This window comes from Gadus morhua, chromosome 9, assembly GCF_902167405.1.
Source record: "Gadus morhua chromosome 9, gadMor3.0, whole genome shotgun sequence".
NCBI lineage: Eukaryota > Metazoa > Chordata > Actinopteri > Gadiformes > Gadidae > Gadus > Gadus morhua.
The window spans coordinates 9,476,982-9,499,577 of NC_044056.1; the positions used below are offsets into that span (position 1 = coordinate 9,476,982).

At 49.5% G+C, this 22,596-nt stretch overlaps 1 protein-coding gene across 1 annotated transcript in view; it reads right to left on the reverse strand.

Moving 5' to 3' along the window:
* Window positions 1-22,596, reverse strand: part of ldlrad3 (low density lipoprotein receptor class A domain containing 3) — a 68,416-nt gene that overhangs the window by 27,509 nt on the left and 18,311 nt on the right. The window contains 3 exon segments of the mRNA XM_030366239.1: window positions 5,593-5,727; window positions 6,945-7,070; window positions 18,291-18,437. Of these exon segments, the coding sequence (XP_030222099.1) occupies window positions 5,593-5,727; window positions 6,945-7,070; window positions 18,291-18,437 (408 nt within the window).

Below are 22,596 nucleotides of genomic sequence, written 5' to 3' on the forward strand. Positions count from 1 at the left end.
GATCCGGCCTGAAATCAATAAGTAGAGGCCGTGGAGCGTCTGGGAGGCTATAAGAAAGCTAAGAAGATGCCACCGGTGAGCACAGGGGCTTTGTTCTCTGACTCTTTTCTCTTACTTTTTGAGGGCGGGAGGGGGGCGCTTTGTCAGCCTTAAGGGGCCATCTTGTTGTAGTTTACAACAGTGAGCTGTTCAATTCAATTCTATTCAATTCAATTTGTTTAGCCTTTAATCACCGGTACAGTCTCAAAGGGCTTCACAGGCGGTGTGTTTATGACACCCCCTGACCCTAGCCCCCCAGAGGGCAAGAAAAAACTCCCTTACTTAGCAAGGAAGAAATACAATGGCTGCATACATATATACATACATACATACATACATACAGGCAAAATAATTTAAAATTGTCAGCTACAGATTGAGCTGGAAGACATTTTGACCTTTTTGAACCAGCACTGATATCCACAGAAGGAAGGCTGATGGTTTGGCAGTGCTTCAGGAAGAACAGCAGTAGCTCCAGCCCTGTGTATCCCTTCAGTAGTCCTTCGAAGGAGTTCAGAGGGCGTGTCACTCACTGGACTTCAATTTTTCCTCTCGGCAGATACATGCGAGGGCAAATTGAATGAAAATCGAATCACGACTGACGAAACACCCAGATGAGAACACCCGTCTGTCTATCTTAATTCTATTAGAGCTCCATTATCCCCTAACCAAGCATAACACGTTGTGCTATTAAGTCGAAAATGGAGCAGGTAAAATAGGCCTGGAATTCCCCTGACAAGAATCCATCAATTTAAAACCCAAACTAATTAACTCAAACCAGGTCCCATTGGCAGCTCATTCCTTCTCAAAAAAACCCAAACCATGTCCTATTTATCTGGCAGATCTTGGACTGTACTAATTTGACCACCTCATCTCCTACCACATCAGAAGTGTGCGTGCCTGCGTTGCCATGGTGTTGACAGCTCCCTCGTCATCATGCAGCATCCCATAATGCTAACTGGCAGTCCCGCGGCTGCTGCTCTCCTCTCCCTGTGCGGTTTGTTCAGCTCTCTGTCCCTGTGTGGGTGTTCAGTCCTCTCTAATTGTGCTGGCCGCCCATGCTCAGAGTAGCTGTCCAATGATGCTGATTACGCTGATGGCGCTGCCTGGCAGGTCCATAATGGGACATGAAAGGCTTCGTGACAGCAAATTGTGGGAGATTTTTCTTCCTTTCAAACGGCGGCTGTGTTGTTTGAGGTTTTGAGGCGCAGGGGCCAGGCGGCCAGGCGGCTGCTGTCTGTCTGTCTGTCTGTCTGTCTGTCTGTCTGTATGCTGGGTGGGCGACAGCAGCTGGGAAAGATCCAGGAGATGCATTATAGATCTAGGAGCAGGTCTCGATAAACAAAGAAAGACTTTTTGGGGGAGGAAGGCTGTTTGATGGAAGTATGCCACACAGTGTCATTGAGTAGAGAGACGCTAAAACAAAAATGCATTGCATTGTGATTGAAAACATGTGTCAATAGCACACAGGGTACCACTCAGTGGTGCACATGTGTAAATTGACACGGCCCTTCCCTGCAAACTATGCAAACGCGTCCCAAAGTCTCGCTAAAAACCCTCAGGCAAGACGCCCGCGGAAGGATTCAGAGCAGAGTGCTGTGCTGAGTATTGGGCTGTAGTCTTCTGTGCTCTACAAAGAATTGCATTTCCCCCTTCGTTATTCTATTATCCTCCTCGCGGGGAATCAGGGTACCACTGTCGCCTGCAACAAACCTAATCATGAAACCTAATGCGAGCTGTTGATATGGGGCTTTACACCGAGAGGAATTCCAATCTGTGTGTGTGTGTGTGTGTGTGTGTGTGTGTGTGTGTGTGTGTGTGTGTGTGTGTGTGTGTGTGTGTGTGTGTGTGTGTGTGTGTGTGTGTGTGTGTGTGTGTGTGTGTGTGTGTGCGTGCGTGCGTGCGTGTGTGTAAGCACAAGCATGAGACAGCCAGGCATGCACTCTCCAAACTACTATTATGCACACAACCCTCCACCCACGTGGTCCATCGGGTATTCATCAGGTTTTTTTGAGGATAGAATGAGTCTGTCTGGGCCGCTCCAGACAGTGCAGATTGAACCTTGTTATCCCTGAATACACTCGGCAAAACATCCCCACATACTTTAGCTCCCTCTTTAGTTGGCTGACATGTCCATCGCACCACGATAAGTACTGTAGTAGCAGGCTACATACTTTAGCTCCCTCTTTAGATGGCTGGCATGTCCATTGCACAACGATAAGTACAGTAGTAACTAGCTACGGCAACAGCTCTCGTACCGTTTCTTTGCTTTGAGTTGCCATTTGATGTACAGGTACACAGCCAACCTCACTTTGTGGTCGTATTTGTACCACTAGAGTCCAGGAGCACATTCAGGAAAGGTCATCCTGACATTGATGTCTGGTTTTCTGGGGCCAAACCCAGAGGGCTCCTCCGTAAAAGCCTGGTCTCCTTGCCGTTAAGAGTCCTGTCGACTTGCAGTTTCACGCTCCACAGGGCGTGTTCACAAACCGTTTTCTTTTTTAGAACGACTTCTGATTGGGAATTTAAGAACATTCCGGTTTCAGAACGTCACACGACAATCAATGTACAGAGAACTGATCGATCGTAGGGTGAAAGTGGTGCGCAAACGATCGCCATTGAAAATCTAGGCCTGCAATTTTTCCACATTGGATTTTCCACATCCGACGGGCAGTGAAGCAAGTTGCATGGAAAGTGTTTCCACACATAACTCAAACTACGCTGAGGGCACGCTCCTTAATGCAACGCTCGATGGCACGATGGCACGATGACAATCTAGATCTCAGACTTGGGAGTCTGGAGTCTAAAACATTCCCTCCACCTCCTACCGTAATCCCACCAGAGACATGGGCATGAGGGTGTCTGCTGAACTCAGGACATCGGTCCGAGGTCACGCTTCAGAAACCCAGGACCCAGGGGAGCCCTAGTGGGACTGTGGGCTCTGCCGTGGGACCGTCTCCCGGCCAAAGTCCTCCTGGGACCATGGGCCACAAGCTACACGGTTCACCGTCTACGTTTAGGCCTCCAAAAGCAACCCCCATTTATATGGATTGACTGTAACTCGCCTTGGATGAAAGCATCCGCTGCAGGACCAGTAAAGCGTAGTCTCTAATCCTCCCTCAGTTCGGACCCAGCTTTCCGTCTCCGCTTTCCCTCTCTCTCGGTATGTTAAATGGCTTTGGAGTCTCTCTGTCTCTCTCGCCCTGTCTCTTTCCGTGTCTCTCTCTCCGTATATGTATCTCTCTCTCTTTGTCTCTCTCTGCCTGTCTCTTTCCGTGTCTCTTTCCGTGTCTCTCTCTCCCGGTCACTTTCCGTGTCTCTCTCTCCCGGTCTCTTTCCGTGTCTCTCTCTCCCGGTCTCTTTCCGTGTCTCTCTTTCCCGGTCTCTTTCCGTGTCTCTCTCTCCCGGTCTCTTTCCGTCTCTCTCTCTCTCTCTCTCCCCCTCCCTCCCTCCCTCCCTCCCTCCCTCCCCCCCTCTCCCTCTCTCTCTCTCTCTCTCTCTCTCTCTCTCTCTCTCTCTCTCTCTCTCTCTCTCTCTCTCTCTCTCTCTCCCCGCCCTTTTTCATGGACGCTCCGTTCTCCCTCGCCAGCCACACCTGATTGGGCCTGCACACCTTCGATAACTCTCTTATTCCCCCCCCCCCCCTCTCAGACACACATACACACACAGGCTCCTTGAACCACAACCTTTATCTCCATGTGCAATCATCGGACTGGTGTTTTTATAGATTTGTCCGGACTTCGCCTGCTTTCTGTTTAGCTTAAGAACACCCATTACCACCATCGTCGATCCAATAGCAGAAGTGAAACAGTAAGCATTATAAATCGCTGGTGAGCAGCGCTTCAGTTGAGTTCAGACCCGTCGCGATGCTGAATCACGTCTGGGAAAATAAAAACAGGGGAGAGTAGATTAAAAGCCAAGAGCAGCCCACTGTGTGTTATATACGAGTTGTTATCAGTATAGAATCACCCAGGTAATAAATATATGTATCTTTGGGGACGGGATAGCCACACTGCCGCTCTACAAATATGGAGTTCAGATAAGCTGTGGTTCGACGCATGCGACACGACGCAAGAGGGAAACAGTAAAAGCTCATTTAGAGAGAAGATGTGCAGGGTTGGAGAACGAGAGAGAGAGAGAGAGAGAGAGAGAGAGAGAGAGAGAGAGAGAGAGAGAGAGAGAGAGAGAGAGAGAGAGAGAGAGAGAGAGAGAGAGAGAGAGAGAGAGAGAGAGAGAAGAGAATAAGAGAGAGAGTGAGAGTGAATAAGAGAGAGAGTGAGTACGTGAGAGAGTGGGGAAAGTAAACTGCAAGAGAAGAGGCTATGCTCAGGCAACCTGGAGCAGATATTGAATGTCTTATCTGTCACCTGCAGGTCTGTGCTTATTACCAAGGCAGGTGGAGTCAGAGCACAAAAGGGATTGTGTGTGTGTGCGTGAGTTTGTGTGTATGTTTGTGTGTGTGTCTGTGTGTGTGTGTGTGTGTGTGTGTGTGTGTGCGCGTGTGTGTGTATGTTTGTGTGTGTGTGTGAGCGTATATGTGTGAGTGTGTGTGTGCGCGTGTGTGTATGTTTGTGTGTTTGTGTGTGCGTATGTGTGTGTGTATGTGTGGGTGCGTGCGTGCGTGTGTGTACGCGTTTGTGTGTGTGTGTGTGTGTGTGTGTGTGTGTGTGTGTGTGTGTGTGTGTGTTTGCGTTACAGAGACTGTGTTTGCTCTGAGAGTTTAACTCTGCAGCCTAGCGGATGCCAGAAAACAAAATAAACCCTTCTCATCCCTGATCTTTGCTGAAGGCCAATGCTGAGCACACAACTTCTCCCCACTTGTCCTGAACAAGAGTCGAATGGGTAAGCCAATGGTGGAATGAAGAGACCTTCAAGAAGAGATCTTCTATGGCATTTCAGTGTGCTTAGCCAGAACGCAGAAGCAGTCCCTCCTACACAAACAAGACTTGGCACGCAAAAGTGTGTCTCGAACATTCGCTGGTTTTTGCTTGGTCAGTTGCACAGTAAGGAAGTGCTGACACCCTCTCCTCATTGAGATGCCTTTGTTTGAATGTATTTGCTATATGAGCATCTAACTATCTGAAATGCTTACCTTGCACTCTGAGCTGGGAACTAGTGTACTAGTAGGCAGTGGGAATGAACACAGCACTTTGTCTTTATTCCACTTTCCCGTTGTTCCACTGGGCCAGAAGACAGCAGCAGGCCCTGGAGATAAGCTATAAATTCATGTGCCTCTATACGCAGATACGCTTGCTAAGACTAGGCCAACCCTAACCATTACATCAATGTATAAATAGATGGATATATGATTGGATGGATCAATGGCAGGGTGGATGGATAGATAGACCGATATAGGCAGATAGATAGAAAGGCAGACAGACGATGTTTGTACACAGCCCATTAATGCCCAGCTGGGGTCCAGCAATAACCCACATTATCATCTTATTTTCCTGGATGCATAGATGAACGTTTCACTGCTGCATCCTTGACACAGTATGTATTCCCTACCAGCCATGCTGTGTGTGTGCAGGAGTAGATCGCCTGCACCGGGCCTACCTGCTGTGGTCAGGCAGTCCTCCTCGTCGCTGTTATCCTGGCAGTTGTCCTCACTGTTGCACAGGAAGCTGCGGTCCACACAGCGGCCGTTGCGACACTTGAAGCGAGACTCCGAGCACACAAGGGGGTTGGCTGCTGGGATTAGGGAGGAGAAGGTCGTATTGGGACAGGAACACTACAAGAGACTCCGAAGGGGGTTGGATGTTGGGGTTAGGGGCGAGGGGACGTACGCCCTATTCAACTACCTTTTTCCTCCATGTTTACGCACATTTTTACAGATCCCTTTTTAATGACCCAAATGACCACAAGAGGGAAAATCTAAGCACACTGCAAGTCCACAGCTCGTAAACATTTGATTAGAATACAATTCAACTCTTATTACTAGCTTAAAATAATATGAAATATAGAGTTTAATACTTTTAAAGCATGGTCTTCGGTGATAAACCACTGCCAGGCTGATGATAAAGGGTTTATGATGCTAAAGTTAGCCGAAGACCAACCTCCTCAGAGTTTGGTGCATATTTGGTTTCTGTGTGTCTGACCAGCTAGAGAGTGCCATCTGTATGATTTTACTTTGAAGTTAAATTTGACTATTAGACTTTAATGCATGAAAGATTATCTAAATAAGGTGAATATTTGGAGTTTCATTTCAAGACGGTGTCGGAAGTAACTTTTAGATGTTAGGTCCCATTTCAACTTCCAACACTTTGATGCAACCACATTTAGCAGAGTAAAACCATTTGTATATAATTATCCTTGGGATTTCTCAAAGATGTGATGAAAGAGTAAGTATCCTGATCTGGAGATCTCTGTCGCATAAAAAAATGTATCAACTTGAATCATTTAAAGTGTGGCAAAGAGTGCAGTGGCAGCATATTCAAGTTTCTCTCTGCGAAGAAACTCTGGTGAAATTATGCAAAATTCCTCCTTCTATCCTGACAATTACACAGTGGTGACGTAGCACGAGAAGGGAGCAGGGATCAAAGCCTCCTCTAAATGGCTAGATTAGATTTGCAGTTAGATTCGAAGTGCTTGGGGGGCTTCAGAGTTCAGAAAGGCTGCGATGGTAATGAGCTGTAATGGGGGCCAGCCAGGGACGCTCCTCGGCCCTCCATAATATGAGCTCTACCTGGGTGTTCAAGCTAAGGACAAGGAAACGTCGGCCCGAGACGTGCGGGGGAAACCGACACTGACCAGCAGACAGACACTGGGAGCGGGAAACGGAGCTTGATACAATAACGAGGACACGGTGTTGTTTAATTACGCGCGAGAGCCGGTGTTTAGAGGGACTTAAGCAGAGTTAATGGGGTTATTATTGGACGTTGTTACGAGAGATTCCAGACGAGACTCACTGCAGTTGTCCTCGTCACTCCGGTCCGGACAGTCGGCGAACCCGTTGCAGCGGAAGCGTCCGATGATGCAGAAGATGCCGTTGGCGCAGGCGAAGAAGGTGGGGGCGCACTTTGACCGCACCTTGGCTGTGGAGGGCAAAATAGAGAGGTTGAGGGGTTGAGATGGGGATGAGAAGGGGGTGTTGAGGGTGACGGATGATCTGATAGGCTCCAAGGGGAGGGGATGATGATGCAGTGAGTTCTAAGGCGCCCCATTGTGCGTTGTTGTTTTTTGACATATGGGGTCTCGGTCTTCGGTGTGGAGAGCAGGGCATCGGTTAGACTCCGACTCACCCATCTGTCATCCGTACATGCGAGTCAACCAGAGGTTATCGTCAGAAACAGTCGCTGCCCTAAGCCGGCGTGAAGCGTGCTAATATAATCGAGGCCCTATTTATAGCCTGGTCTCCGCTCTCCGCCTTCGGTTTGTATGCGTTCATGTCCTCCCCCCCCCTCCCTTGCAGAACATGAGCCCAGATAAGGCTGCGGTGAACAGGAAGAATAAAAAAAGAAACACACACACACACACAAGTGAATGACAAAGACAAAGAGGGAGGACAGACTGACGGAGCGCTAGTGTGAACCAGCCCCCATCGATCACAGCGCCCGGGACTTATCTCCCCGCTGTCGGGCCTCTCCCCGGAGCCAGACGGACGAGCCCCCGGCCCCCGAGCCCCCTGCTCGGGTCGGACCTGAAGCCCGCTGACCTTCCCCCTGGTGGAGGGAGCAGGGCCGGGCCGTGGCGGGAGTCAAGAACGAGATAAGAAGATAAGATAAGGTGACCTCTGTACCCGGACGGGACGCTAGGGTGTCGAAGCAGAAAGCACAAGACAGGACACGAGTGGAAACTGAACAGAGAACATTTAGTAAGGGAAAAACTACAAAGAATAAATACACGTCGACATGCTTTATGGTGTGGCGATGTCGATGTAAATGATGACCATTGATGTTAACATTGTGTAAACATTGAAAACATGTGTACAAATTGTAAACTGTTTGAGATGTGAACTTAAGAGAACACATTATTGAGAGTAGCCTCTGTGCTACATGAGTGAAACCAGTACATTATTGACCGTTACACGTGGGGCAAGTGCAGGGCAGTCCAGATGTGCATCCAGCCCTGTGGAAGGGTCCATGCCGCTATGGGCCAGGTCGCTGACACACAAAAGCCACTACAAAGGCTCTGACGCACAGACAAGTTTAACTCTGAGTTGGTGATTTATTGCAGAATTTGAGGGAAAGAACATGTTTGTTTTTTTTTGCTTCTATGATTCGCTACGCAAGCTTCACGGACTAATCCGGTGGGCAACTTGGCATCAGGATGCAAACTCGCAAACTTGTAAATGGAGCGTTACATTTGAGCTGTGCCCCTCTCTAAAGAGAGTACGCTGGATGAAGAACAAAGGAATTACACCACTTGGCTTTGATGAAGCCGCTTATGCCAGGAGTATAAAGACAACAGTCGGAGTGGCCACCAGCAGGGCCCAGAATAATGATTAACAGACTGCATGGTACAAACAAACAACTCCAGGACAATGTACCTAGTCCACGCACTGACACACACACACACAGTGATACACACAGACTCATATGCACACACACAAGCAAGCGCAGACACACACACACACACACACACACACACACACACACACACACACACACACACACACACACACACACACACACACACACACACACACACACACACACACACACACACACAAGAGAAAATGCAACGGGAGCATCCTATGGGGATGTTTCTTTTCCGGAGTTTCACAAAAAAAGGTCCAGAACTGAGTGTAAGTGGCTGGCCTTGGCACAGTCTGAAATGCCAAGGGCAGTGCCTCTCCCTCAACAATATATTGTTACTGCCTGAGTAATGAGCTGGTTGGCACGGCGACCGGTACACCCAGAGAGCAGAGGGCTAAGAGGAGAGGGTGGTGGTCGGCATAACAACCACAGAGGAGTCTGAATAGCTCTCGTCTACAGGATGAAATGTAAGCCTCCGAAGATAGCTGGCCAAGAGCCTGGGCTGTGTTTGTGCGTGTGTGTGTGTGTGTGTGTGTGTGTGTGTGTGTGTGTGTGTGTGTGTGTGTGTATGTCTGCCACGTCTATGTGTGTGTGTGTGTGTGTGCGAGTGCGTATCTGTCTTATCTATATGTGTGTGAGCGTACACAAGTGTATGTATCTATGTGTGAGTGTGTGTGTGCGTGTGTGTGTGTGTGCGTGCATGCGCGCACGCGAGCGTGCGTGCCAAGCCTTTGTTTACCTGTGCACCAGAGACCTGAGCATCTTTAAGCCCATTTTCCGCGGTGCGTCTATCCCATTCATTAGACTCTGCGGGAGGAGTGAAGACATCGCTCTGGGCTGGAGGAGCAACACATAAAACAAAGCCAGCGTTCTGCTGGGGATGGCTAAACTAAATCTACCGAGGCCCATCGCTGCGTCGCGCCGCCTGCCCGCCTGCCTGCCTCTGGTTCGGAAACAAGAAATAATGAGAATCCGTGCTCCACTGTTTTGGTCACGAGGAGTCCACGCTTCCGCGGTTTTCCTCCCCGTAATGGGACGATCCGCGCAGGGCCCCGGAGACAGCCCCTGGCTCGCCCCGGTTCGGCTTGGATGAGGAAACTGTTCTGTGACAACAGGAAATGTTCTCATGGGCCACCTCGAGTAATGAGCACGCTGACGCCGTCGCTTTACACACGTCGGTCCAAATCGTGATATTGATGTTATGTTTTATCGGTTCTAATAGGCTGTCTTCATTCCCTGTAATCATGGCGAGGCGGTCTGATGAGGGAGGTCTTTGGTCTGACAAACAGAGTCCGCTTCAGGCAGCCCATGCTGGGCACTGAGAGGAGAGCTATAAACAGACTTCTGTGCACTGGGGGCGTCATTGATTTAGAGAGCCGAAACAGAAGGTTCCTAGTGACCTTCACAGCCTGTGGTTCTCAGACGGAAAGTGAACATTTATATTGTGTGTGTGTGTGTGTGTGTGTGTGTGTGTGTGTGTGTGTGTGTGTGTGTGTGTGTGTGTGTGTGTGTGTGTGTGTGTGTGTGTGTGTGTGTGTGTGTGTGTGTGTGTGTGTGCGTGCGTGTGTGAGTGTGTGTGTGTTCGTTGGTGCATGCGTCTGTACTCTGTATATGTTTGTGTGTGTATGTGTGTGTATATGCGTTGGTCCATATGTTGTCGTGTGCTTGTTGGTCCATATGTCCATACGTCGTAATATGTGTGTGTGTGTGTGTGTGTGTGTGTGTGTGTGTGTGTGTGTGTGTGTGTGTGTGCGTTTGTACATATGTCGGTGTGTGTGTGGATGTGTATGTCAGTGTGTGTGTGTGTGTGTGTGTGTGCATTTGTCCATACGTCGGTGTGTGTGTTTGTGCATATATGTCGGTGTGTGTGTGTGTTTGTGTGTGTGCGTATGTCGGTGTGCGTGTGTGTTTTTGAGGGCATACGTCTCTGTTTGTATGACAGTGTGTGTGTGTTACTGTGTGTCGATGTGGGTGTGAGTATGTGGGTGCGTGTGTGAGTGCATGTGTGTGTGCATGTGTGTGTGTGTGTGTGTGTGTGTGTGTGTGTGTGTGTGTGTGTGTGTGTGTGTGTGTGTGTGTGTGTTATTAATCCTCCCCCAGGTTAAGAGGTGCGGAGAGGGGTTCTACAGGTTAACATGAGCCCCCTTCCACTCCCTGCAACGCAGAGATGATCCAGGGAATGCAGACGCTTTCCCTGCAGCCGCCACGCCACACGCCACCCCGTGCTCTCCTGCCTCCCCCCGACACTTCTGTCACACTCCAGGTCTCTGAGATCAAACTCCTGCCTTTCCCCTCCCCACCCCTCCTCGCCTCCGAGGCTCTGCCGCCAACGCCTTCGAACCTGTGATTGGTTTCCCAGACGAAAATGTATGTGGGAGAGAGTAATGGTGTTGGGGGGTGATGGTGGAGGCGGTAGTGAGGTGGGGGTGTTGGTGGTGGTGGTGGGGATGGTGGAGGTGTTGATGATGGTCGGTGTGGCTGGAGGTGTTGGTGTAGGTGGTGGTGTTGGTGTGGTGATGGTTGAGGAGGAGGTGGTGGTAGAGATGGGGGTAATGGTGGTGTGCGGTGAACGTGGTGTTGGAAACGGTGATACAGGTGGAGGAGGTGGTGGTGGTGGATTCATGCTAACAGTTTGAGGGCCATGATCACGTCAAGGTGAATGGAAGAAAGAGGAATACTGAAGCATGAAACCACGTCATCGACTGCAGATATCAACAGAACCAGAACAACCTTGCAACTATCAGCTGCTCACACAACTTTCCCCCCCGGGAGAGAACGCAGCAGCAGCAGTACTCAAGGTCTGAATAGACGGGGAGAGAGAGGCAGTGAGTGGGAGAGTCCTATGTTGTTTCGACTCCCTGCCACGCTGAGATGTGGACGTGTGAATTTGTTTGTTTGGAAAGTGCTGCTTCGTGTCCATAATGTGGTGGAAAGGAGGAAGGTGAGATAGCAGTTCTTGTTCTGCAGTAGAGCTTCACATCAATAACTCTGCTTGTTTTCTGTCTCGTTTAGAGACATCGGTGGGTTGGGGAGCAGGGGAGGACACAGAGCCAGGGGGAGTGAAGAGAGAGAGAAGGAGAGGGAGAGAGAAGGAGAGGGAGAGGGAGACAGAGATAGAGAGAGAGACAGAGAAAAAGAGAGAGGGAGAGGGAGAGAGAGAGAGAGAGAGAGAGAGAGAGAGAGAGAGAGAGAGAGAGAGAGAGAGAGAGAGAGAGAGAGAGACAAAGAGAGAGAGAGAGAGAGAGAGAGAGAGAGAGAGACAAAGAGAGAGAGAGAGAGAGAGAGAGAGAGAGAGAGAGAGAGAGAGAGAGAGAGAGAGAGAGAGAGAGAGAGAGAGAGAGAGAGAGAGAGAGAGAGAGAGAGAGAGAGAGAGAGAGAGAGAGAGAGAGAGAGAGAGAGAGAGAGAGAGAGAGCGGGAGACAGATGGTTAGAGAGATAGGCCGTCCATCTCGGACCCCAGATAAGGATTGTGAGTGTATGTGTGTGTGTGTGTGTCTGTCTGTTTGTGTATGTGTGTCTGTGTGTGTGTTGATGTGCATGTGTGTGTTTGTGTATGTGTGGTGTGGGAAAGAGCCTAATCAATATTTCATGTCTCTTTCTTGGTATTGATTACAGCAACTGGTCCACACATCCAGTAATAGCCCGTGCTGGGACCTACCAGATTTCCTTGTTCGGTCTACTCCATTGTCTAAGCTGTATTTAATACTACCTATTCTCTGCTTGTCTTGTGTTTGTGATAGAGTAAAACCACATTTTCCACCGCTGAAACAACAAACTAAGACATAGCCATCTCTAATTCCCGAGATTCCACCAATCCCATCAGCCGCTTCTTCCGTGGCAGCACTCTAAGCCTACCTCGCCCCCTCAGAGACACGCATGCTAAATGCACGCACATAACCAAAAGCACACACACACACAAACACACACATAGGGCTGGGAGCCGGGAAGACGTTTTGTATCAGGAGAGTATATTGTCGCACAATGCAATGCTACGGTGGAACAATTAAAAGTATACATATGTACTTTAAGGAGATGAAATTAGAACTCAAATGCATTCATAAAGCCTGCCTACTCATTGGCTCAGAAAACATCGAAATGACTCATCAGATCTTGTCTGAGGGCATCATGGAATGATTCAAAGGGTTTCATCTCTTCTTACTCCAGCTGATATGAAGTGAGGTCTTGATATATTTATGTTTGCAGAAGAATGAATACCTTTGCTAGGCGTGTTGAGAAGAAGACATCTCCTGATGCATAATAATACTGATCCGACATGCATCTCTTTTACACAAGTGTTGTAAACTTCTTTGTTAACTGGATAACCGCTCCGCTGTCACTGTTATGGCGCATAACACGCCGCAACATAAGGTAAGGTTTGCGTAAAAAAGAAACACTGAACCTGCACAGAGCCCCGCCCACCAGACCAAGTGGAATGAGAATGGAACATTTATTTTGTCATAAAAGTGAATGTTAAATCAATCGAGTCCTGAGCGGTCCGGACAGGGACATTTTCATCCCTAAATTTGCAATCCATCTCCGCCTCTCATCGTCCCGTCAGACCCCTCTTTCATCTCCGTCTGTGTGCCCGTCCCGCCCTGACAGCGTGGCCGGCAGACACTGCAGTCAGCCGCCTCTCCAGCGGCCGAGAGTTCAGAACGCTGTCCATGACGGAAGTGCTTCAGAATCTGGACCTGATGAAAGCCACCGAGCGTCGGTCGTCCAATCACACTGCAGAACACGCGCCGCACCAACCATTCGACCTTTGGTGGAAGTTAACCGAAGTCCAACTTATGCGGCGCCCCTTTTACCTCTGCCAGCCGTCCTACGATTGTCTGCCTCCCAGGTCGACGCGTTCAATACAAAGTCAATCTACCTTGAGCTGAAAGACAAACACGCATACACACACCACACCTCCTCCTCTTTTCCGGGGGAACACTGGACCTTGAGGTGCCAGAAATGTGTCAGCAGCTCACGAGAACATATACACACGAGCAGCAACACACACACACACACACACACACACACACACACACACACACACACACACACACACACACACACACACACACACACACACACACACACACACACACACACACACACACACACAATGTGCACACACAAGCAGAAAAACACAAACAACTGCCAGCACACACACCAGAACGTGCAAACACACAAAGAAAAACACACAACCACACACACACACACACAACTAACCGCACACACAAGAACGTACACAGAAAAACGCATAACAGTACACAAACACACAAAAAAAAAAGGACATGCACACACTCACGCACCAAACACATACACACAAACACACACACACACATACCCATACCTACATACACAATAACTTGCAGACATACCCACACACACACACACACACACACACACACACACACACACACACACACACACACACACACACACACACACACACACACACACACACACACACACACACACACACACACACACACACCAGACGCCCCCAGACAGCCACTCAGAGAAACCTAATTCCGTTTCTATTTCAAAACACAACAGGTCTTCATCCGAAGATTCCCTGAGCTCCCCACGGGGGATAAACCCTGCTGGGTGTGACTGTGGATGGACAGCGAGGACAGGCCAGGCCGAGCGACTCTGTGTCCTCACACAGCAGCTGTGGCAGGATGAAGCTCCCGCTCTGGGAGAGAGTGAGAGAGACATAGACAAAGAGAGAGAGTGGGTGAGTGAGTGAGTGAGTGAGTGAGTGAGTGAGTGAGTGAGTGAGTGAGTGAGTGAGTGAGTGAGTGAGTGAGTGAGTGAGTGAGTGAGTGAGTGAGTGAGTGAGTGAGTGAGAGAGAGAGAGGGGTGGTACGACCTTCAGAAAGCCAGGTCTCTGAAGGGGAGGAGATCAGACACAGGGAGACACAGGGAGACACAGGGAGAAACCGAGACGGGACTGAACCAACGGACGGGTGTCTTCGTCGGATAGAGACAAGATTCACAGACGAGACGGCACCGATAAGCGTCATTTAAGGGCGGCTCATATGTTCACGGACCAAACACGTGCACATCCACACACACACAGGCAGAAGATCCTCTGAAAGGTGACGGTCGGCCCTGGAGGATACAGTACGCCAGGAGCGTGCCATCCCATCATCAACAAAGGCCTCCTGCTCATTTCACCGGAATCATATCCGAGCCGTTACGGTAATGAGAAGCGCAATAATGTGATTGCACACGGGAGTGACATACAGAAAGACAACAGACGCCAAGGCTCATTGGGTAAGCTGTCTCATATCGACAGAGCTGGAGGCGAGACGGTGAGGCGTGGCCTGGGCAGGGAGGGAGCCTCCGTGCCCAGGGAGAGGGAATCTGTCGAGGAGGCTGCTGTGGGTCCTGCTCACGGAGGTCCCGTCTCTGTCCATTTACCTTGCTGTCCCTAAACGTGGAAGCCATCTCGAGTGGGATCTTAATTACAAGGCTTATTCTGGAGGCTCCAGTGTGGTAGTCTGGAAGTCTCTTTTCATCACGCAAACCAAACCCCCGCCACAACAACTACACCACCGCTAGTGCCTCCTCCACCACCCCCACCATCAGCACTAGAACAACCGCCACCACCACCACCATCACTACTACAACTATACCATCAGCACCTAAGCAGTCAAGTAGTTGTTAAGGGGATAAGTGCTAAGTGCTTTAATTGCTAAGGGGATACGTGCATGAATATGAATTTGAATATATATATATATTTATATATATACTTTATACAGTGAAACTATACATTCCCATTTATTTGGAAGCAAATGGGGAGCAGTTATAAAGAGCACCGTAAACAAACAAAGGCAGCAGTGACAGCCATGGCCTCATGCCAGCTCTCTGTATCCCAATGTGTTCAGCAGTCCAGCTAAACTATATGTATATTAAACACTGGAGTACCTAGATAAAATAAACCATTATGGGGATTCTGGATCCAAGGCTTCTTTGAATGCCTCTGCATTTATCCTCGACATTGGCGCCCCGAATGGGAATCCAACCTTTGACCCTGGCAGTGTGAATAAATGCCTTGCTCTATTGGGCAACAGAGGATCCCACCTAGGCATTGGCCCAGTTGTATGTCAAAATAACTTAATTGCCATACTAAAACCCCTTCAAATGAACAGTGCTGAAGGGGTTTTTGCAGTTGAGAAACCATGTTTTTAGTGAGACACATTCTTAACACATTGCAACAAAAATCGCAGAAACACAGTTTAATAGCTAACGCCGACAGACACAGAACCATAAACTGCTTTAACCTTCGCAGACAAACATTTTCTCAGACAGGAAACCTCTCTAAAACACTCCCAAGGCCAGGACAGAGAGAAACTGATATTTTATTCTAGAAACGCAGCATATTTCCATGACCAAGGGGCAAACCGCAGGAGAACTATTGGGAAAAGTTTGCCAGTTCGAGTTTTTGTTTGTTTGGGCGTCAAGCAGGGCTGTCTCATTGTTCGCCAGAATATGTCGCCAATAAGTCTCCTCCCCCACATATCGGTGTGGGAGGAGATGAATGGGGGAGACGATTCCAGCGTTCTCACACCAAAAGGTGCCCCAAGGTTTCTGCAGCCTATTTCAGCGTTGGTTGACAGCCAGGTAAACAGTGGTCTTTTTTCTCAGAGGGTAGGACTTGGCACCGACCTGAAAGGCATTTTCCCTGCTGACAGAACCCAGGGGCTTGGACTTTTCGTTTTGTTTCCCCTGTTGGTTTTTGTTTTTGATAAATATTAATTAACACAGCACCGAATGAAGAACTCATGCGTGTTTCTGGCGGCAGAGAGAGAGAGAGAGAAAGAGAGAGAGGGAGAGGGAGAGGGAGAGAGAGAGAGAGAGAGAGAGAGAGAGAGAGAGAGAGAGAGAGAGAGAGAGAGAGAGAGAGAGAGAGAGAGAGAGAGAGAGAGAGAGAGAGTGAAGGAAAGTGAGAATAAATATTAATATAAAAAAATGTAAAATAAATAAATTAAAATGTCAGTTGAGGTTTTCTAACATAACTGAGTTCCCCTAGCCTGCCTATGGTCCCCCAGTAGCTAGTAATGGTGTTAGGAGCCCCGCTGCCCGAGCCCCGCTGCTGGAGCCCCCCGGCAGCGGGGCTTGGGCAGGAGACAATTGCGGGCAACAATCCCTTTGTCCTCCAAGTTGCGGTTCCATCTTGACTTCAGCGGGTCAAAGCCAAAGTTCCTTTCCCCCAATTCCTTCTCAACCATGGCCGAGGTAGCCCCCACTACGAGTCTCGTTGGGGAAGTCCTGGGAGTCCGCAACCGGCAACAATCCCTTTCTCCTCCTCCATGACGCCGCTCAGTCTGTGCTTCAGATTGCCGTGGAAGTGGAAGAACCAGAGATGTCGGAGAACCCGACGCAGTCGTTTGAGATTCATAATATCAACCGGAGGCGCACACAGCTTTTGGCCATGATAATATATATATTATATTATAAAGATATCTATATATTATATTATTTAGATGTAGAGCTCCAGCACCCGGAGTGCACCCTAGACTATTTACAGAACATGGCCAAAAGCTGTGTGCGCCTCCGGATGATATTATGAATCCGAGCCACTGCAGTACATCCACTGTAAACACTAGCGCATGGTACCATGGTCGCAAGCTGCTCAGGGCCAAACCCCCACCCTCCACCTTGATCCGCCTCTAAAATACGGCACATTTGTGGAACGCTCATTGTGGGAATGGCTCGTAGTGGCTGTAATTCTGCGATAGAGAGAAAGATAGAGAGAGGGACAGAGAGAGAGAGAGACAGACGAAGAGAGACACAGTGGGATTTAAGTGAGTGGGATTTAATACCAGTGGTTCAAAGGCGAAAGTAGTTAGAGAGACAAGGTGTTAGGGTTGGTAGACAAACCGTCGATTTTTTCCGCGGGTTGAATGCGAGGGGGAAGAAGGCGGCGCAGACAGCAGGGATCAAAGCGGGCTAACGGCGTGAGCATCAGAAGCGCTATACGAATATCCAGCCGCACTAGTGGCCTACGTCCGCGCGCAAAGAACGAATCAGCCCTCCCTTTGATGGCATTAAGACGGCGGTGGGCCCGGGCAAGCGGCTGGGGCTAATGGCTGGAACACAGAGGAGCAGGACGATTCGCCTAACTGCTCCTGACGAGCTGGCTGTCACCTTGCATGGTTAACACTGCCGTCGGTGTGTGAATGTGTGCATGAATGGGTGAATGTTGGGCAATATTGTAAAGCGCTTTGAGTGGCCACTGGTTAGAAAAGCGCTGTATGATTAACTGTAATTATAGTGAATTGTAAGTCAATTCACCATGTGAACCAAGCCGGAGAAGGGCCGGGTTTACTCTGAAGGGCCTGCAGTCTATGAACGGCAGTGTTCGGCTGAAGACGGTCTGTTATTGTTATGCTAAGCTGCAAAGGCCACGATTTACTTGCTACGAAATTGAAACTGGCAAGTTCTCATCTAAACTGCTGCAGAATACGGCCATTTCGACAAGGTACAACAAATGGACTGCTGTCGTTTAGTGACGGCCGTAGTTTCCTGCGATGTATCTCTTTGACCTGAGGGATCATACAGCTGCGCATAATTCCTCACAATCTCAGCACCTGTTTCAACTGGTTCATCTTGTGATATTAAGAGTGGGCCACAACTGTCAAATTATTTTACGGACATTCCCTTTTCCCTCCTGACAGATCCCATGGGCTTGCACTTTAGTTTTGAGGAAAGAGACAGAGAAAGAGAGAGAGAGGGGGGGGGGGGGGGGGCCGGGGGGATAACAGAAGCAACACTCACGGCAACCCTTCTCGTCGCTCCGGTCCAGGCAGTCCGGGGTGCCGTCACACTGCCATCCGCCAGGGACACACCTGCCGTCCCCGCACATGAAGTTCCCGGGAATGTTGCACTCGGTGGTGAAGTTGTTCCCGGGCAGCAGCTGGCCCTCTGGGGGGGGGGGGGGGGGGGGGGGGGGGGGGGGGGGGGACACACACAGAGACAGGCTGACATTTAGTACGGCCGCCATTTTGAGGACACTTTTATTCATTCAGAGCACCTTGCACAACAGGGAGTGATTCACATACACTGTTAGCACGGGAGGTCCCAGTGGGAATCAAACCAGAGAAAACTGAGAGCAAAGGATAGTGAAAGTAGAACATATAACAGAGAATAAATCCCCAAAGGGGATAATCCCTGCCAATTTGCAATAATAAAGTCTGTTGTGGTCATTCTGAAGGATAAAGGCAGGCCCAGAAACAATGTCTGTGTTGTTTGAGCGATTTCAAGCGGCCGCCAGACAAAAGGCCATCTAAGAAGGATAGCCCTGTGCTTAGCAAGGTTCACTGAGAGTTTACACAGGAGCGGAGAGGCCATCGACTGTGGGGAAAAAAGAGCAGATAACAGAACCCACGCTGGGAAAGACCCAGGTCCCGACCTGTAACCGGGGACGACCCGGACGCCCGATCACAGATAGGATAGCAGAGACAAAAGAGTGTGACTGTGAAGGCATAGCGTCAGCTCACCGCTGACTGCACTCGCTCTCTCTCCTTCTGTCTCTCTGTCTCTCTGTCTCTCTGTCTCTCTGTCTCTCTGTCTCTCTGTCTCTCTGTCTCTCTGTCTCTCTGTCTCTCTCTCTCTCTCTCTCTCTCTCTCTCTCTCTCTCTCTCTCTCTCTCTCTCGATCTGTCTGTTTCTCTCTCTGTCTCACAAACAAATAAACAAACAAAGACACACACACACAAACTGAAACATTACACACACATACACACACACACACACACACACGCACACACACACACACGCACACACACACAGACTCTGGGTTGCTCTGTGGCTAGTGCGACCAGCATAATGACGGGGAAGGGGCCAAACGTCCTCAGAAGACAAGCAGCCGAGGCAGCTGAGCCCGTAAACAAGGCAGGCTTTAATGAGGAGCCTCGCTCGGAGCAGGAAGCACTCCTCATACCGCAAGCTAAACTTCTCCCTGCTAGGGGCTGTTAACTTTCCTCGGAGGACAATCTGCCGCAAAGTGCACTTAAACCGTTAGCGATCTGAGAGAGAGGCTCACACATGATGGGTCCTCCTGGCCTCCGTCCTGAGAGCCATGAAGGCTAATGACGTGAGAGGGAGAGGAGGAATGAAGGGAGAGGGGCCCAACGATTTCTATTTAACGGGGCGATAGCCGTGGGGAGGGCCAGGGCGATCCAAGCTCCCTGCGGTTGATTTCTAAAGCAGGTCCGCTGCTTTGCCACGTCGGAGTTCGAAGCCTCAAATTCAGACGGGTGGACAAGCCGCTCCTGAGCATGAATGCTAATGCGCTACGTGTTGCACCATCACTGATAACCAGGGCTGGAAATCAATGTCCTGGCCTTTGTTCAAACCCAACCACTGGCAGGCAGGGGTGGGGGGGGGTGAGGGGTTCACTTTGGTGGAAAGATGCAGGCTTTTGTCATCAGAGGAACAAAGGGAACCTTGTGAAGCAGCAATGTGAGGTTATAAAGATGAAATTCGATTATAAGACGATGAAAGGGTGGTTTGGGCATTTGAATACAACGAGTGAGATGCTGTCCACCTTTTTAAGGCCTGGCCAATCCGCAGGGAGCATGTCTGTCGATTGCTGATTAATCAGAGGTCAACCACTGTTATGTTGGGCCTAAAGTTAGGAAAGCATTGAAGATGGGGGTAGCTTGGTGGCTCCACCACGGAGGCAGTACGCCTCGTAGCGTCCCGTGTTTGATACCCACCAAGCGTGGTCCCCACGCTTCACGTCATTCCCTCTCTTCTCCTGCCTCCCCGTCCCTCAACACTGTCCCGTCTATAATGTAATAAAACAATTATTTAACAAAGTCTCCCTCGGCTGCGCACTCGTTCAGATTTGTAAACCGCTGGCGGATCCGGGAAGCCCTCCATCCCCCACTTCAAGGGGCCTGAGAATGATGCAAACCCAACTTTTGTCTCACGCAAGAGGGGGGCACTGCGGGGGGGGGGGGGGGGGGGGGGGGGGGGGATGTGGAAGAAGGAGAACTGAGGGCGGAGTGGCCCCCCGTGGAGAGGACAGACGAGGGGAGCCCCAACAGAGGCGTAGCGCCCACTGATTAATTAGGATGGAGAACCGGGGGCTGGGTAGTTACAACTCTGCTAAACTGTGGAAGAGGAGTCACGCACACACGCACACGCTCTCACCGCTAGACACATGCACAGACGCGCGCGCAGACACACACATTTATGTGTACACGTCCATGCACAAGTACATGCACACACACACACTTGCATGTATACAGGTACATTCACATGTGCATGCATACATGCAAATGCAAAGAAGCACACACACAAACATGCACACCCACACACACACACACACACACACACACACACACCCGTACACGCACCCACACACCCACACATTGACGCGCAAATGCACACACTCACACTCACATTGCAAGACATACAAGCACATACACTCACACGCACACACACACTCACACACACTCACACACATATGCACTCTCTAGACACACAGGCTCAGAGACAAGTGCTTACATCGCAGGCGTATTTGTCGAGCGTGCACAAAGGCAATCTGCACAAAGCGCAGGGATCTCGAGAGAAGGCGTGCGTTCTCATCGAACACCAGATAATGTGTAGAGGAGCAGCGTGCGAGACACAGTGGTACACGGGCCGGCTGATCGGAACAGGAGATAGCTTGATTAAGCAGTTGCTCGGGGAAAAGCTCTGGCATCTCATGTGCGGAAACGAAACGAGCGCCGTGGACTCATTTCAAGACGGCGCGTTGCTGATTGGGAACGCATGTGGCCGGTGATACCAACGCCCGGAGCCACAGCCAAATAATATTTCCTAGTTGTGGGTCTGTGGCTGTGTGTGTCTTTGTGTTTGTGTGTGTGTTTCGTTGTGTGTGTGTCTGTGTGTCTGTCTTTGTGTGTGTGTGTGGCTGTGTGGGTCGCTGTGTATGTCGGTGTGTGTGTGTCTGTGTGTGTGTGTGTGTGTGTGGGCACTGCAAACACCTATCCAGATTTTGACAGACTAACAAACTATTAAACAGATAGTGCTGATTGCTAAGAAAACAATGCACTTAGAAAATAGAGATAATAAAATAAATTAAGAATTATGATCTCAGTGAATATGTCACTGATGACTGGGGACCATGTAATCTTTACTTGTCATCTGTATTTGTCAGTGCTTGCTTATATTTGGGTGCCTTTGTGCATCTGTGTGCATCTTTCAATGCACACATATGCGCACTGCACAAGTATGTGTGTGTGTGTTTGTTTGTGTGAGTATTTGTGTGTGTGTGTGTATGTGTGTGTGTGTGTGTGTGTGTGTGTGTGTGTGTGTGTGTGTGTGTGTGTGTGTGTGTGTGTGTGTGTGTGTTCATGTGTGCATGTGTGCGTGTGTGTTGATGTGTGTGTGTGTGTGTGTGTGTGTGTGTGTGTGTGTGTGTGTGTGTGTGTGTGTGTGTGTGTGTGTGTGTGCGTGTGTTTGTGCGTGTGTGTCTGAGTCTGACAGAGAATGCTCTAGGTAGATAAGGTAGAGGTGGACCTCTGTGTATCTCTCTGGAAGAAGATCGACCAATTACTCAAGGTAAATATTACCTACAGCTGGGTCTACACACACGCAACCTCACACCTGACGCACAAACACACACACAGGTACCCACAGAGGCACATCGATACACACACACACAAACACAAACATGCAAACAAACACAAACTCACACACACAAACGTGGACACACATACACCGACGAAAACACACGCATTCAGACAGACGCTCAAACACACAAGCACACAAACTCCGACAGACGCAAACACACACACACACACACACACACACACACACACACACACACACACACACACACACACACACACACACACACACACACACACACACAAACAATTACACACACACAAACACATCTTAGCCCCCTGTTATGACTCGGTCCACTAAAGCTCAGGCCAGAGCAGCCTGCTCTTCAACCAAGGAAACAAGCAGCAGGATACTTCTAAATTTCCTTTCGCCATTATTTCACAGGAATTGTATTAGTTCACATGGAGTGGAATATTATTCTCTCTCTGTCTTTTTGTCTCTCT